The 16,518-nt window shown below is 35.6% G+C and overlaps 2 protein-coding genes and 1 pseudogene across 2 annotated transcripts; 1 reads left to right on the top strand and 2 right to left on the bottom strand.

Moving 5' to 3' along the window:
• Positions 1–325: 325 nt before the first annotated feature.
• LOC132635968 (thermospermine synthase ACAULIS5-like) lies at positions 326–5,865 on the top strand. The gene is made up of 10 exons (XM_060352586.1): positions 326–605; positions 1,954–2,020; positions 2,165–2,259; positions 2,442–2,544; positions 2,989–3,077; positions 4,478–4,634; positions 4,789–4,864; positions 4,977–5,035; positions 5,127–5,263; positions 5,364–5,865. The coding sequence occupies exons 1-10, from the start codon at positions 448–450 to the stop codon at positions 5,440–5,442; spliced, it is 1,020 nt and encodes a 339-aa protein (XP_060208569.1). The 5' UTR covers positions 326–447; the 3' UTR covers positions 5,443–5,865.
• Positions 5,866–7,601: 1,736 nt separating this feature from the next.
• Positions 7,602–8,227, bottom strand: LOC132638408 (uncharacterized; annotated as a pseudogene).
• Positions 8,228–10,019: 1,792 nt separating this feature from the next.
• LOC132635966 (mechanosensitive ion channel protein 10-like) lies at positions 10,020–16,316 on the bottom strand. The gene is made up of 6 exons (XM_060352585.1): positions 16,131–16,316; positions 13,796–15,254; positions 13,562–13,682; positions 12,798–13,091; positions 12,516–12,718; positions 10,020–10,510 (listed from the first exon to the last, which is right to left on the bottom strand). Exons 2-6 carry the CDS (start codon positions 15,226–15,228, stop codon positions 10,249–10,251), a joined length of 2,313 nt encoding a protein of 770 aa, XP_060208568.1. The 5' UTR covers positions 15,229–15,254; positions 16,131–16,316; the 3' UTR covers positions 10,020–10,248.
• Positions 16,317–16,518: the final 202 nt, after the last annotated feature.

The raw sequence follows: 16,518 nt of genomic DNA, 5'->3' as shown, positions 1-16,518 counted from the left end.
AAAATTTACTACTAGAACTCTCAAGGGAGATTCTAAAGTGAGAAATGCTAATCACAATATAATAAAAACAAGTCAATCACTAGTCCTTTTTTTTTTTTCGGGGCATGCAGCCACTAGTCCTTGTTTACTCGTTACTAGTTAGGTCCCTTGTCAATTGTCCTCACAGAACTCATATCCATTTTGAAAAAGGGAATAACTATTAAATAAAAATTAGAATATTCTTTTTATTAAAAGAGGGGATTCTGTGTTTATTATTTATTTATTTTTTGTCAAAAATGCAAACTTTGTGAGCTAGGATTTAACTATAAAAGGGTAGTCACGTTAAGCACTTTGGATCATCCCTCACACAAAACTCGTTTATCCCTTGCCCCCAACGTCTCTTAGATCTAAAAACTGATATTCTTCTCCATCTCTCTTAATTCTTCTTAATTAAGTTTTTAGAGCACCATGGGAAGTGAAGCTTTGGAGTTTTTTTCTTGTGAAAATGGTTTTTGCTATGAACCAAAACACATAACTATGGAGGAGAGTGATCTTCCTATTCATGATGGTTCTTGGTTTGAAGAAGAGATTGATGTTGATCTCAAATGGTCTTTTGCTTTGAACAGGTATATAAAAACCCTTCATAATTAGTTTCATCTCCATTCAGATTGTTGCGGTATATAAAGTTAAATTCCGTAAAATCGGATTGTTTCCTCAGTAGCGTTTGGTATGTTATAAAACACGTTACAAAACTTTTAAAGTTGTTTATTTTCCCATGTGCCTTTTTTATTATCATGGATGATTATATCATATTAATTTTCATGGAGATTTTTGAAGGACTCTATAAAGCATGTTTTTTTTATTATGAATTTGTTTTTGTTTCCCCCTCTTTCTTGTGCATACGTGCTTACACCATGGTATATGGACGTCACTTCGAGGAGTCATGTAAGCAACATGACTTGCCTACCTTAGAAAATACAATTTGAAAGGGGGGTGGGGGCTTCTTTTCTTTTCTTATATTCATTGACAATCTAAAACATATTTTATATAATTAGATTACATAAAAACCAACTATATAAATATTTACATTATATATGAGTCAGATAAGAAAAGGAAAATGAAAAATTTGTTGGAGTCGCGATTAAATTGCACCGGGAGTGTAAATATTTTTTAAAAGATCATTGGATAAAACTTTAATTCCTTCTTATAAAATGACAGTCGAATGGAAGAAATATCATAGCCCTTCTTACAAAGACTTTCTTTTGTCTAAAGTTTTCATCTTTTCATTTATGATTTTGATGACTTTCTATCTTCAAACGCCCGAGAAGATACGATTCAGTTGACGTAAATTTCTATTAATGATGTTCATATCCAATTTACAGATGGCCATAATGTAATTCTTAGGTCCCCCCATAAAGATTAGCACCATAATCTATCTGAAAGATTTTGTCAGACAATTTTTTTTCTTTTTCAAAATTGTAAAATCCACGTCACTCATAAAGAAATAGTACTAACTTGTATCATTTTCACACTTGTCAAACTTATTTACTCCCTCTCTTTCAAAATATTTATCATCCTTACTAAAAATATTTGTCTCAGAATATTTATCGTTTTATTTACCCAAGATAAAATTATGTAACTTTTTTCCATTTTACCCTTTGTATTAATTACATCAATTAACTGATTTTATGAGTTCACACCAACATTTAAGAGGTTTTATCATTAATGGAGTAAATATTTATTGAGGAGAGAGAACATGATGAAATATTTTAAGAGGATAAAATAGTCAAAATACTATCCTTATAAATGCTTTCTTAACGGACATTTAAATGAAAAATGCGATAAATATTTTGAGGCGGAGGGAGTATTTATTTATCTATATTGTTGGTGTTAGATTTGGATAATGGCTTAGATTTGGATAATGGCGTGGCATTGAATGATAATTAATTATTTGACTTTTATTGTTTTTACTAGTGTGCTGCACAAAGGAACAAGCGAGTACCAAGATATTGCTCTTTTGGACACCAAGCATTTCGGGAAGGTTGATACAAATAATTTTATTAATTTTAATTCTCTTTATTTTTTTCAATTTGCCAAAAAAAAAAAAAAAAAGAGGTTGACCCATACTTATATATATATATATATTTGTGCTAGTATTGTTATTAAAATATATGCATGCATGTAGGTATTGGTGATAGATGGGAAGATGCAGAGTGCAGAAGTGGATGAATTTATATATCATGAATGTCTCATTCATCCACCTCTCTTATGTCACCCAAAGTGAGTATTTAATTAATCATTCCTTAAGCATGCTTAAGGATATATGCATTTCTAACCTTATCTATAATGATGCCCTTTAATTGAGTCCTACTCGGCACTAGCTAGCTAGAATTATAATATTTAATTATTTGATTCAACCAAAATCTGAATATTTTTATCATGTATAATTATCAATTTTGCAGCCCCAAAAATGTGTTCATAATGGGAGGTGGTGAAGGGTCTGCAGCAAGGGAAGCTCTCAGACACAAATCTATGGAGAAAGTTGTCATGTGTGACATTGATCAGGTCAATTACTTACAAAATGAGGGCAAACTAGCTAGAAAGAAAACAAAGGCGAAAGGCCAATAAAAAACTATATATATAGTTGTCTCTAGTAGCTTAATATATAGTTCAAATTACAATAAAGGCCTAACAAAAAATTCCTGCGTGGCTTGTCTAATCCAAACTCCTGTTTTTAGTTCCATCAAAGTATTACACCTCTAATATATTAGGAGATACCGACAGATGATTACTTTACTGGAAACTAACCCCACTAAAAACAAGTGATGTTGATTCAAGAGAGAAGTCAAAAGAGAATAGTTATCCTCTTTTACTGTACCAACTTCTGACTCTGCAAAAGAAAGAAGAAAAAAAGAAGTGTAATAGACGTATGCTGTTTAATATGGATAGCTGGAATTCTTATTAAAAAATGTCTAATAGAATTTTTTTTTATTTTTACTTTCTTTGCAGGAGGTTGTTGATTTCTGCAAGAAGCATCTCACAGCAAACCATGAGGCTTTTGGTAACAAGAAGCTTAACTTGGTCATTAACGATGCCAAGTAAGCATTCTTTCTTTCTTTTCAACCATAATACTTTTATGATATGATAATGGAGCCAGACTTCTTTAGTGTATAAACATATTAGTAAGAGCTCGTTGGGTAGGAGGTTTTAGCTTAAATAGTCAAGGTATTAGATGTGGTATTATTTAATACTATGTTTGGTTAATATTTTGGGGCGTGTATAACTAATACATAGATTATTTAATAAACCAAAGGGTGGTATTATCTTATCCCACCACCACCATGGGATAACTTGTCCATGGATAAAAAACTAAAATGACAAAATTAGCCTTGTTTTGTTTCAAGAAACCTATAAAGGCCAAGCCTCCAAGAGTATAATTGTAACAAATTATTTCTTAAATTTTAAAAATAAAGAAATATTCAAATGGTATCTTTTGTGTCCAATTTTAGTGCAATAAACCAAACACCCAACAAAAATAATCTCTGTATTACTAATTCATGTATTACTAATCCCTGTGTTATTAATCCATGTATAACTTGTCTTTGAACCAAATGACCACTAAGAGTATATAATTTGAACCGAAGACAATAAGCAAATCGACAGTCTATGAGGTACATTCGATGTTCAGAATCCACTGGTCCAACTAATTCAAATGTGTGTCATAGAACTAGCCCATAATCCACGTCCATGAGATAATTAAAGTCATGGTAAGGTCTGCGTACACTCTATCTTCCTCAGACCCCATTTTATGGGATTTCACGTGCTATGTTGTTGGGGGAATTCGCATTAATGCCCTTATTTTGGGGTGGTCTTTAATTTTTGTCCATCAAAATGAAAGTATTTAACTTTTTCCCTTCGCCTAAAGCCTTAGGGTTCCGGGTTCGAAAAAATTCGCCACGCAGAGGTTGGCTGCAAACTATGCCCAATCATTGGGCATAGTTTGCATGCAAAACTCTCCTTAAGGCAGAGTTTGCAGGCAAATTATGCCTGATGGGGCAGAGTTTGCCTGCAAACTATGCCTTATGGTAGAGTTTTGCAGGCAAACTATGCCTTAGCAAACTCTACCTTAAGGAAGAGTTTTGAGCAAAACTCTGCCTTGCGAATCCAAGTTCTACCTGACGAATTTTTTTAAAATTTTTGACTGAGCGGGGTTTCGAACCCGGAAACTAGGAGTTTTGGGCGAAGGACCAAAATTAAAAAACAACAATTTGAGGGGAAATAATTAAAGACCAGTGCATTTAAAGGGCACTCTGCACGAAAAAATGATGTTGTATGGTAGGCCTAATTGGGCTAAGACTTATGTGAGCATAAATCAGGGCAAGTCTTGGTTTTGGCCTAACATCTTTAATTCATGGATGGCCTTGAAGGTTTAATTAGTGATCCAAGTTGACTTTATCCTATGTTATTGACTCACTGATTTGATTTTGCATGAATGAAGAGCTGAGCTAGAGCAGAGGCAAGAAAAGTTTGATATCATAGTGGGGGATTTAGCTGATCCAGTTGAAGGAGGACCTTGTTACCAACTTTACACCAAATCTTTCTATAAAAACATCCTTAAACCTAAGCTTAACGACAATGGCATCTTCATTACTCAGGTTAACTCTTCGTTCTTCGTTATTGTCACTGTTACATCACATCTATAGTATCCACTCATATTGAACTGAGGCAAAAATATTACTATATATTTATACTGTCATGTGTAGAAGTTAAATCTTTAGCCATGCGCTAACCTTGCTAGTTAATCCACAGGCTGGACCAGCAGGGGTTTTCACACACAAGGAAGTTTTCTCATCCATTTACAATACAATCAAGCAGGTTTTCAAATGTTAGTCTTCATCTGGTTGCAACAATCTCTTTTTTTTATTTTAACGGCTTGGTTAAATGAATAAAAGTGAGTTTTGACAGTTTTTTCCTACATAATTTTTATGTTGATGCAGATGTGCTGGCATATACAGCTCATGTACCCTCTTTTGCTGATACTTGGGGATGGGTTATGGTTAGTAGTGAATATCGGATTTACTCCAAATTAAAAAATTAATTCAATATTGGCAGACCAATAGTTCTAACAAATTTGACACTAAGTGCAGGCTTCTGACCAACCATTCTGCCTTGATGCTGGAAAACTGGACAAGAAAATAGCAGAAAGGATTGAAGGGGAACTGTTATATCTTAATGGTGCTTCTTTCTTCTCTTCCACCATCTTGAACAAGACCGTTGCCAAGACGTAAGGCTCCATTAACAATTTCTTCTTATTTTGATCAACAAGATCGCCTTTTATTCCAGCGATACTTATATATATTTTTGTTATACTTTAATGTTAACAGGTTGAAGAATGAGAGTCATGTGTACACTGAAGATGATGCGCGGTTCATTCATGGACATGGAGTGGCATTTAGAAATTGAAGGCAACAAGGTTTTCTGGTGGGGGAACTGTACAGCCAAATGTTTGGGAAGCAAAGGAATATGAAGTAGGGGTGTTGAAACATTGAGAGTTCTCTCAAAGATATTTGTTACTTAGTAGTTTTTGGTTTGGTCAGCATCATAGGCTTAGGCTTCTTCTGGTTGTCCTATGACTATACATTTGCCGTTTGGACATGGTTTGAAACCATGGTTGGAAACCCCAAATCATGCCTTTTTGGATGATTTGGGATTTTATCCCATGGTTTGGAACCATGAGATGAAATCGCATGTCCAAACGCTGATTTCATCTCATGGTTTCAAACCATGGTTTCAAATCGCATGTCCAAACCGCTACTTACTATTTCATGTAATGGCCAGATTTGGAAAGAAGAAAAAACTTTTCCTATCACAAAGAAACTTTTCCTATCACAATGACCTCCTTATTGTGTTTTACAAGAACCCCCACACCCCTTTCATAATTTTTTTTTTTATAACAGAACTGGAGAAACGCAAATGAATGCATCAATAGAAAATATCAGAATCAATTCTTGATATGTGGTTATAGTGGTGACTGATGATCACTCACTACTAAAAGCGAGCATTCATATGAAAAATGTCCTGCTAGATTCCCTGTTAGCATATGATGCAAAGATACATTCCGGAAAGAGGGAAAAAACGATCTTACTACAAAAAGAGGTTTAGAGAATAACTAGCGTCATGACAGAAAATAAACAAGAGTCTTGGGGCTTTCTTGACAAAATGTCAAGATTAGGCTAAGGGAATATGATCAATAGTCTTATTATATGGTCTCTGTCTAACTTAATTGTGAGAAAGGTCTTGATAGAAAACAGAATAGTGACTCAACACATGCAATCAAAATACTAGTTCTTAGCAAGTATATTGTGAAGAAAATCTTAGAGCAGTGAGCAGTGTTGTGGAGAAAGAAGCGAATGACAATACTCATATTGAATCCCCTTTTCTAACCAAGAAATTTGTTACTTAATGGCATCCAATACTGGGGATAGTATGCTAATATAGAATAATAGACATCTTGCTTGATTCTCTACAGACTTGCTTGCTGCAAATTAAAGACTAATTGAGATTGAGAATCGACAAACAAGTTTGGTGAGCTGTATTTTTATGGAACTTTTCGGCGATTATGGAATAGTCTTGCTGCAAGAGTAAAACTTTACTGTACACTTAATTCCGGTAACAAAATGCATAATCATCATGCTGAATCAATCTACCAGCTTCTATGCATTTTATGTAGAGGTAGTACAGCCACTCCCAAACTGGTCTACTCTCAGGAAATGTTTGGAGAGAATTTACAATAATACAACACTATATTCTCCGAAAATTGAGAAACAAGAGAAAGGTCTATTAAGAGAAAGATTTAGTCTGGGGAAAATGTTACAATTACATCTAATCACAAACCACAATAGAATTGTCCCTTTATTATGGGAATTTATCCATCATAGAGATATTAGGGGAAGAGAAGGAATTACGTCATGTATCCTTTTTCTGCTCAATCCAGAAATAAGATCGAATGTTACTCTGGTTTGTGATTGTCTCCAACACTCTCCTTAACTTTATTAATTAACACTAGAAGAACAAATATATATTGGGCTACTTACACGTGCAAACTTAAATATCCAGAAGTTCATTATGATTTCACAAGCAGTTTTTGGGCAATCTAGGTAGCCGTGATGAGGTTGTTGTGTGCCTCATGTTCCGACTTTCAGACACACACACCACTTCTCAAAATCTCTTCATTCTATATCTTCTAGAATTAATGTATATACAAGCACTTGTGAGTACTCCATTTTGCAAGACCTAAATGTGACCTGATGGAGTAAATATTAGGTGTCTATAGCTTAAAATCGATATGAAATATGATTAGACCAATTAATTCCAGATTTGGCAAATGACATTACTATCATATCCCTCTTCACACCAACGAATCCATTATAACTAAGGGTGTAACCAGCCTTATCATTTAGGTTACTACTCTCATTTTTGTATAAAATATTACACGAGTATTTACACTGTGAGCATATAAAATCTATTCATCAGAACATAGAAGGATCACAAATTGGAAATGAAGAACTACAAAATACCTCAAAATTGGTTGCACTTATTGTTGAACTAGCAACGTAGTAATATGAACAAAATTTGAAGTCATAATTTCTTGAATTCAAAATGCTTTAGTCCATTGGAAAAAGAGTACTAGCACATAGTACAAACTAGAATGGTGGAGAGAGAGAGAGAGAGAGAGAGAGAGAGGGATGAGGGTTAACAAAGAAACTTAACAGATTTTATGATAACGATGGTATTAATTAAGCCAGGGCTTAATTAACTTCTCCTAACAGGATCAAAGTTGGAAACACCAACAACAGCTCCAAGAATGGCAGTAAGCACAACACCACCTGCCACTATGCTCAGCAAGAAGTTCTTCAAAGAAGGCGACACTTCATCAGCAGCCATTGCCACATCTGGCATCACTATTGAAGCTGTCAAAGTTGCTGCCGTTAGCCCACTAATTGCCTTCTCCTTCAATGAAGCTGATATTTCAACCTTTGATGATTTTGTCACCATGTTATTCTTCAAGGATGCTTTCTTTAATGGCTTAAGAACGCATCTGATGTTGGTGGATTTTTAACCTTCTTTTGGCTTGCTGTTGTCATTGGCATAGCCATGCAAACTGATGAGGCCATTTTTTTTCTCTGATCTTTCTTTCTTCAAGATTTGTTCTCAGAGATAATAATGGAACAAAGAGGAGAAAAGAAATGGTTTTTGCATAGAGTTGAGTAAAAGACATGAGGGGTGGAGACTGGAGATTTTCTGCTTACGTGGCAATCTGATGATGTCCTACGTGGCAACTCCTAAGCCATCTTATGAGGGATAATGTTATCCAGTAAGATTGATGATTCTGATATGGAATATATAAATAAAAGGAATTTCGTTGAAGAACCAAGAGTACGACACGATGGTACAATACTGTAACGAAATATTAAGGTATTCAAATTAAAAAAGAAAAACAATTTGGATTTCAACCAAGAAAACGGAAAAATTAACAGCTTCACAGGAAGGAAAATGTAGGCATCATTTAGATGAGTTACTCCTAAAAATAATTGTCCATTGGCAATTTATGCCCATTACCATAGTTGGATTTAATTATATATAGTGATTGTCTACAATGAGAAAACTATTACACTGATAATGTAATCTAACCAATTATAGTATGAAATGAAAAGAGATAACTTTGTAATTGGAACAGAAGCAGCAATAGAAATTGGAAAGTGAATATTAAAGTGAACAAATACTTTGCAACAACAAACAAATGAAAAGGCAATAGGAATAATTTACTCATCATACGTGTTACACGATATAAATTTCCTCCCATACACCTAAATAGTGAGAAAGAGTTTCATAATTAAAACAAAATTCCTTATTTTAATAAGAGTTAGGAGTATGATTAAGTGGTAGTACTTATATTGAACTGTCGTCATTTCATATAACATAAGAATTAGGAATAGAATTTAGGAAATAGAATAAAAACTGTTTTTGAAATTTGGATGACAAAAACGAAGACCCATTGTGACCAAAATTATAAAAGTGATTCATTATAAATTTTTGATTAAGTAGTCTAAAGCTTGAACATCGAACTAGCAAGAGGACCTTATTTTCTTGTTTTTAAAGTCCCAACACTTTTGTTAGGTCTTTCATTAACAAAAATGATTTTACCAATTTATTTAACCAGAGATCTCGGGTTCGAGCCCTGGATATGAAAAAATCCTTGATGGGGAACGCTCTAGGGCTCTACATGGCGCAAATCAGGATATAATCAGACTTCAATGCAGCTACTGGACACCGAGTAGGAAATCATTAAAAAAAAAAAAAAAAAAAAAGAGAGTAGATGCACGCTAGGAGAATTAGTCATGTGTTTGGATAAACAAATTCAAGGAGCCATGAATACACTTCTTGATAAAGGAATATGTCAGCAACCAATGAGGGCGGTCATAACAAAGTCTACAAGACTATGAATTTCTTTTTCACATCCTATATGTCGTGAAGAATATGGTCAAACCGAGAGAACTATCGCATCAGCACCGATAACTTTCTAACTGGGAAGAAGAAAAGCTCAATATATTAATGATTTGGGATTATGGTAAAGGGCACTGCATCAGGATGGACAAAAGGTATCACACCATGGAATGATTAATAGCCTAGGCTCATGTAGTGTAGGACAACTAAATGCACCTCATATTTGTTGAAGTCAAGCCTTAAACGAGGCCTTGAAATCAATTTCCACTTCGACTCCTCCAAGTCAAATTACCATTTTCCAAAGTAAAAGGAGTTTTAACATTTCATATAATTCATACAACTTCACCACCAAGGGCTCAGTTTACTTTTGTCGTTTGTCATCCATCTCAAAGAGAGTTTGAAACATGAAAAGCTAATATAGGGGGTGAAAAAATAAATCTTCTTGTAACTCCTTTGCTCGTAAACACTCGAACCACACAAGAATTACCCACATACAAACATCAGGAACCGAATTTGTGAAAATTAACAAGGTAAACTTTATGTCCCTTAAAAAAGAAACTCTACTCACTTTCCACAAAATATTAGCAGAAGAAACTTTATAAATATCATTTAGAGCAGTACACAAATCTTTCAGCATTGCAGAGTCAAGTGTTTAGACTTCATCTTCACGGTTCATTGGTCAAACAAATGTAGATGAAAACCTATTGAAGTGGAAGCTAAACTTTACTATCAAAATAGATGGTATCTGTGAACTTGACGATAAAATCATCTAGTGGTCCCACTTGCTGCTCTCTGTTCGACAAGATGAACTTCCTGAGGAAGAAGATCATATTTTATATTCAGCTCATCAAACAGTTTCTTCATTTCTAGGATCAGTTCAGTTCTCCGTTTGGTCTTTTCACCAAAGTTCTGAAAGTTCATCGTATGATTGAAATAGAGTGCCATTTTTATCTTGTTCATATTCTCAATCTCCTTCACCACCACACTGTGATTAGGATGCCAATACTGGGGAGTTCTCTCTAAGTACCTGATAGTTCAACAAGAAGAAAGGTGAAAAATCAAAAACTTGATTGAAAAATGAATGCTATTACAAGGTATAGGGCAATTACTTATACATAAAATATCCTTATCTACCATCATGTTGAGGATTTGCCTCGTCTTTGAACATGTTACAGTTTTGCCATGGGAAGAAAACTAGTCAACAACTAGTGTCCAAACTGTAATATGTTTTCTCAAACTTCAAACCTTAAACTGAAGGGCAGCCCAGTGCACTAAGCTCCAGCTATGCGCGGGGTCCGGGGAAGGGCCGGACCACAAGGGTCTATTGTACGCAGCCTTACCTTGCATTTCTGCAAGAGGCTGTTTCCACGGCTCGAACCCGTGACCTCCTGGTCACATGGCAGCAACTTTACCAGTTACGCCAAGGCTCCCCTTCAACTGACTGCCCTTTAAACCTTAAGCTGACTGCCCTTGAAAATAAAGCCTGAGCCAAATATTAGATTCATGGTTTTCAGTACTCAGCAAGAATCCTACTCTGCATGTGCAAATCAATAAAATCCACTCTTACCTCTCTCGACCAATTTCGCGCAGGAGCTTACATTTCGTGCATCAAGCTTTATGGCAGAACCCCTCCCCTCACCCCAAACTACCACCCGTCAGGGAAAAAAAGCACTAATGTTGTCTCAATTTCCCTATCTGCTTTAGTTTCATTCAGATCCTTTGCATTGGAAATCTCAGAATAGATAAGGGCAGGATTTGCTTCTCAGACTGAGATTGCCTCAAAGGAAAGAAATGCGTCCATGTGTTACCTTAAAAAAAACAAATGTGTCCATTTTAAAAGGTTCAGTATTGGCTAACCAACCACAACCAATTAAACAAATCAGCATTCCATTTGACAAGCTTCGAGTATGAATAAATGTCTACAATTAGGGATGAGCAATGTACTCCTAGAAATTGCCTCAAAGAAAAGAAACGTGTCCAAGTTATTTCAAAGTCACTGTCCAAGAAAAAAGGAAAAAATGGCCAAAGAAACGGGAAGAAAAAGAGGAACTATGATAGTAAAGAAAAGTCCAAAAGATGGAAAGAAAAAAGAAATAAATAGAATAGGCATCGAAAAGAAAAAAGGGAAGCTGCGGCAAGGAAATATTGAGAGTTCTGAGCGCCGGTTTTGTTTTAAGAAAAAAATGTAGGACAATGTGCAAAATGAGTGCTCTAGGCAACTCTCAAACCCCCAAGCTTCAAGTACCTTTGAACACCCTTCACTGCTGGGCCAAATTTGTAACTTGGACCAAGGGTGTTCAAGATTTGATACGTAGTTGTAACAAGTATTTGACCTATATACACATCAGAAAATGCAAGAAACTTTGAATTGGACGTAGATAGCCTTTTCCATCTTTTCTTATTTCAATAGGCATCTCACCCTCACCTCAGGATGAGGGAACTTCTTGGCGTTCAACTGACCACCCTTCCACCCATGTGGCTATGCCTGTGCATGGAGAATATGGTCTTGGCTTAGGTTGAAGGTCCTCACCCCGGTGCAACGGTGAAATCACTATTCCCATGTTTCATTGAGTCTATGCATTATATGTTCTGCGCAAACTAGTAAATATGTACAATGTATGTATAAAATCACTTCAAACATTAAGTTGGACAAAAGGAATTGAAATCCAATTATCAACTGAATCTTTTTAGTACGTACTTCATAGATTCTTTTAAGGGATAGACCAAAAGGGAAGACTTGGACATACATAGGCCCAACTGCACTAGGTTAGGCTCGGGGCTCAGAAAAGCCCCTAGTCGTATTAAACCACTATTCAACATTTTGAGAAAGCTAGGTTTTTTAGATGAATGTTCAACAGTAAATGTTCAGATTCTAGCGAGACTAGCTTTAATTCTCGGATTCACTTGGCTGTATTAAGAAATATCTTACAAATTGCTGTAGATGTGGATAATGCTGTTCTTTTCTCCTAATAATTTTCCAAGGAAAATTGACTACAAATACTAAAAAAAGATGAGAAAAATTTTCTACTTACTTCTTTATTTTCTCTTTTAAAGCTCCTATCTTTTCCACAGGTGTCCTGTAATCAACGGAAAACTCAAAGTTGTCACCCATATCAGGACTTCTGTAGAAATTGCTGATTGGCTTGACCGCCAGAACTGAATTTGGGTAGTATATCTTTTCATTATCAAACCTCAAGAACACTGTGGTCAAGATATTCATTTCTTCAACAGTCATCTGTCAAGTTGCAAGATAAAAGTGCAAATTAATAAAAGAAAATGCAAAACAGCAAGAAGATGTAATTAGCAGACATTACCTGAACACCATCAATGACGCATCGATCACCAACATCAAAAGGATGCATCACAAAAACAAATATAATAGCTTCAAATATAGTCTTGCAAGTATTCCCAAAAATAAAAGCAGCTACCACAAATTGTGACGACATAAAGACAAGCACTTTAGTAGTCGCTATTCCCACCAAGAGGAGCCATATGATGATTATTATGACAATCAGAATGCATGTCACAACCTTGTTCAGTTGCTTCACAGCGGTTTTTGTATCATTCAGAGCATGCGATAGAGCTCTGCGTCCTTGATAAACCTTAACCTGCAAGACATTGATATGCCAAAAAGTACCAATGATTGATATGCCAAAAATGATAAATACTCATTCCATGACTATCTCATAAAATCAACCATGCACCTAGCAAAGTCACTAGGAAGGACTCATACTTTTGACATCTAATCCACATCAGCGGATGGCTTCTATTTACTTCGATGGCTGCTTTCCTGTTATATTCTGTAGTTCATGTGCATGATGAGATTACATAGACAGAGAGAGCTCTAATTGTGCTTCACTAATCATCAGAAAAATTGTCCAGAGTTATTATTATTTTTTATTTTCTAAATCCCAACATTCTGCATCATTTTGGTAATCAAACACTAGATAAAATGGATCTAGATTATATCATGCCTAAAGCAATTGCAACCTCTAACAATATGAGCATAACTGATTTAGATTCTTTTACATCAGTTTGTCAAGCATAATCCTGGAAAATGATTAAGTTCTGAGCATACCACCCATTCCGTCAATTCTTTCCTGTCAATCTGTCCAGTTTCTGCCACATCTATCATGGGGAACACAATATCCACCTCTTCTTTAATCAAGAATCTCCGAAGGTCATACTCATCAATGTACCTACACACACAATGTGAATTAAGAGAAATAACACTAAATAAAAGAATGTTACACTCAGATTGTTACAAATTAAAACATCATACTGATGTTTCAACATGCCAGTGTTTTCTTACTTGGACCCAGGCGGCGCGACATTCCTGAAGATGTGATAGGCAGCAGCAATTGCTGCCTCCTCATTGTTGATCTCCTTATCTGCTTGCTCACATCCTGCATCATAATCAGTTTCACCAAACGAGCCAGAGATAGTGGAAAGTCCCGAGTTAGATATTACATCAACTAACATTTTCATGGTCCATGCAGACACCTTTTCTCTCTTCATCTCATGAAGCTTATTTATATCAATCACTGCCTTTTCCTTCTTTTCCTTCCCATCTTTTCCCTTCTTTGTTTTGCGGAAACTAAATTGACTGGCAGAACTGTTTGATTTCCTCAACATCTGAGCAGATTCCATAACTGGGAGCCCTGAAAGGGTCAGTAGAATATACTGATGAAAGATTGATTCTTGAATCCTGTCAAAGAATGTGTTTACATGGAAAGAAGAAGCCAATATCTTTAGCAGCAAAGTCTTCAAGAGCCACAAGAATGCACCGATAAGTAAAGCTGCAATAGTCCAGGTAATAAAATCGGTAACCTTCTCAGTAGAATGTGACCGTTCCTCATTTGAGAAAAGCAGAACCCATGTGAGAAGAACCAAGCTAAACCAAATGCAAACTTGAACACTTTTCTTTAAACCAAAGACAAAATACAACACCTTCTTCCTTAATAGAAAGTTCAATTCTATCAACAAGGCCACAAAATGTATAAACCACTTAGTAACCAGCATGCCACTAAAGGTCACCATAACAAGGACAATCCACTTCCACATCCTCAAATCCCAAAGTTTCCAGTTTTGCAACCTCTTAACCAATAAACTAGCAAGTAAAAGTCCTACAAGACAAAGAAACAACAGCCATTCAATCAGAACTTTTGTTTTAACTCTCTTATGCTTCAACTTATTCCTTGAGCTCACTTTCTTATATATCTCCTCATCTTCATCCACTCCTCCAAAAGGACCTGGTGATGCCATTAATGGTGTTCTTGGGGTTACTGATATAGATACTGTTCTTGTAGTCTCTTTAAATGTATTATTGGAACCCATTTTAGCAGTAGGGGAAGCACGGTTAGAAGATACATTTGCACATGTCTCAGTTTGTTCGTCGAACATGTTGGCGTCAATAGGTACAGATTGTTCACCAAATCTTGATTTTGGCTTCGAAAATGCAGAGGGTGCGATCGATTTTCGCCGAGTGAGAGTTTCAGTGGTTGGGATTTTGGGTGGTTTGCTATTGCTGGGGCTTGGGCTTGGACTACACCTTGCAATTTCAGGTGAAGAATCACTCACTTGCACAGTCTTTGGAATTTGTGGACCTAAAGGTGAATGTCCAACAGGACTCTTAGGATCTCTTTCATCTCCAGAGATCATGACAACCACTTCACTGGGGCTTTTCTTGTTCTCTGCCATACTCATCTCCCCACTAACTTTTGCAGCTTTATCATTTGCATCCATTCCATACCAAGTCAAACATCAAGCACCTGAAGAATGAGAGAAAGAAGATACATGTCTTGATCATTCATAAATTCATTTGGGTAGTAGTACTCCCTCCGTCTCAAATTATCTGTCGTGATTCTTTTGCACGCCCTTAAGAAATATATTAATTACGAGAGGTTTTTAACTATTTTACCCTTCATTGGTACTTGAACAAGCATAACATCACCCCATAATTGAGGTGTTCATAGACTTCAAGAACAATAACTACTAAGGGTGAAATGGGAAAAAAAATAGTTTTGCTAAAACTTCTAAAACGACAAATAATTTGAGACAACTATTCTTAGAAATCGAGAATACTTGAGACAGAGGGAGTATTTATGACTAATGAAAGAGTCACATAATGCAATAACAAAGGGAAGGACAGACTATTATACAGAGAAGTGAATATTTGTAGGTACTAACTTTAAGTACACAAGTACTATGGCCCTACAAATTCAATGTTTTCACCAAACCAAACCAACGTTTGACAAAACACGTACACACAGGGTTCATCAATATCCAAGATTCAGCACAAAAAGACAAGTTATTATCCACTTGATGTTGTTCAGAACAAGGAAGCAGCAAATGTTTTTCAAAAGATGCAACCTTTTTGGGATTATCCAACAGAAACAGTTAGCTTACCACAGTAAAAATGAAAATCTGGTTTGAACCCCCAAAAAAACAGAAAATAATAAAAAAGAAACCCAAGTTGATACAAAAAAACAGGAAACAAGAAAAGGGAAATGGGGTATCAAAGCAGAGACTAGTGTCTGGAACACAACCATTGTACACAGAAGAAGTGAATATAGTAATCTAAGGAGGGTCCTAATTAGACAAAGATTATTATGCATAAACAAAGAAAGAAAGAACAAACAACTTACCAAAATAAAGATTACTTGAGGGAGGCCAGGGTTTCAACTTTCAAGAAAAGGGTATTGAGAAGAGGTAAAGATAGTGGGAAAGGAAGCACATATTTTAATGGAAAGCAAAAGCTTTGGACAGGGGGGGTTACAGTAACACACACTACAGAGCAGAAATATTTGAACTACTAGCCACGTGACTTTTAGCTCTGCTTCAGTGGAGTTCACAATAAAATACATTAATGAGGATTGGATTGACTTATAAGTTCTTTTCAGTTTTTCGGAGTATTTAGCTGGCCAGTTTAAAGTTGTTTTATGCTTAAAATAAGTCCAGAAAAATAATTGGTCTCGTTTGACTTAGTTTATCTAAAGCAGCTTATAAGATATTTTCAGCTTATAAGCTGTTTTT

The sequence above is a fragment of the Lycium barbarum genome, chromosome 4 (genome assembly GCF_019175385.1).
Source record: "Lycium barbarum isolate Lr01 chromosome 4, ASM1917538v2, whole genome shotgun sequence".
NCBI lineage: Eukaryota > Viridiplantae > Streptophyta > Magnoliopsida > Solanales > Solanaceae > Lycium > Lycium barbarum.
The sequence above is the reverse complement of the archived record's forward strand: the minus strand, read 5'-3'. Positions and strand labels throughout refer to the sequence as shown.

Bases quoted from the DNA above. Each gene is read 5' to 3' on its own strand.
- LOC132635966 (XM_060352585.1), bottom strand. From the start codon at position 15,228: ATGGATGCAAATGATAAAGCTGCAAAAGTTAGTGGGGAGATGAGTATG. The intron at 13,683-13,795 runs GTAAGAAAACAC...TTGTGTGTGTAG, and splicing joins GTCGCGCCGCCTGGGTCCAA to GTACATTGATGAGTATGACC. The intron at 13,092-13,561 runs GTATGCTCAGAA...AATGTCTTGCAG, and splicing joins AAGAATTGACGGAATGGGTG to GTTAAGGTTTATCAAGGACG.
- LOC132635968 (XM_060352586.1), top strand. From the start codon at position 448: ATGGGAAGTGAAGCTTTGGAGTTTTTTTCTTGTGAAAATGGTTTTTGC. The intron at 2,545-2,988 runs GTCAATTACTTA...CTTTCTTTGCAG, and splicing joins TCATGTGTGACATTGATCAG to GAGGTTGTTGATTTCTGCAA. The intron at 5,264-5,363 runs GTAAGGCTCCAT...TAATGTTAACAG, and splicing joins AACAAGACCGTTGCCAAGAC to GTTGAAGAATGAGAGTCATG.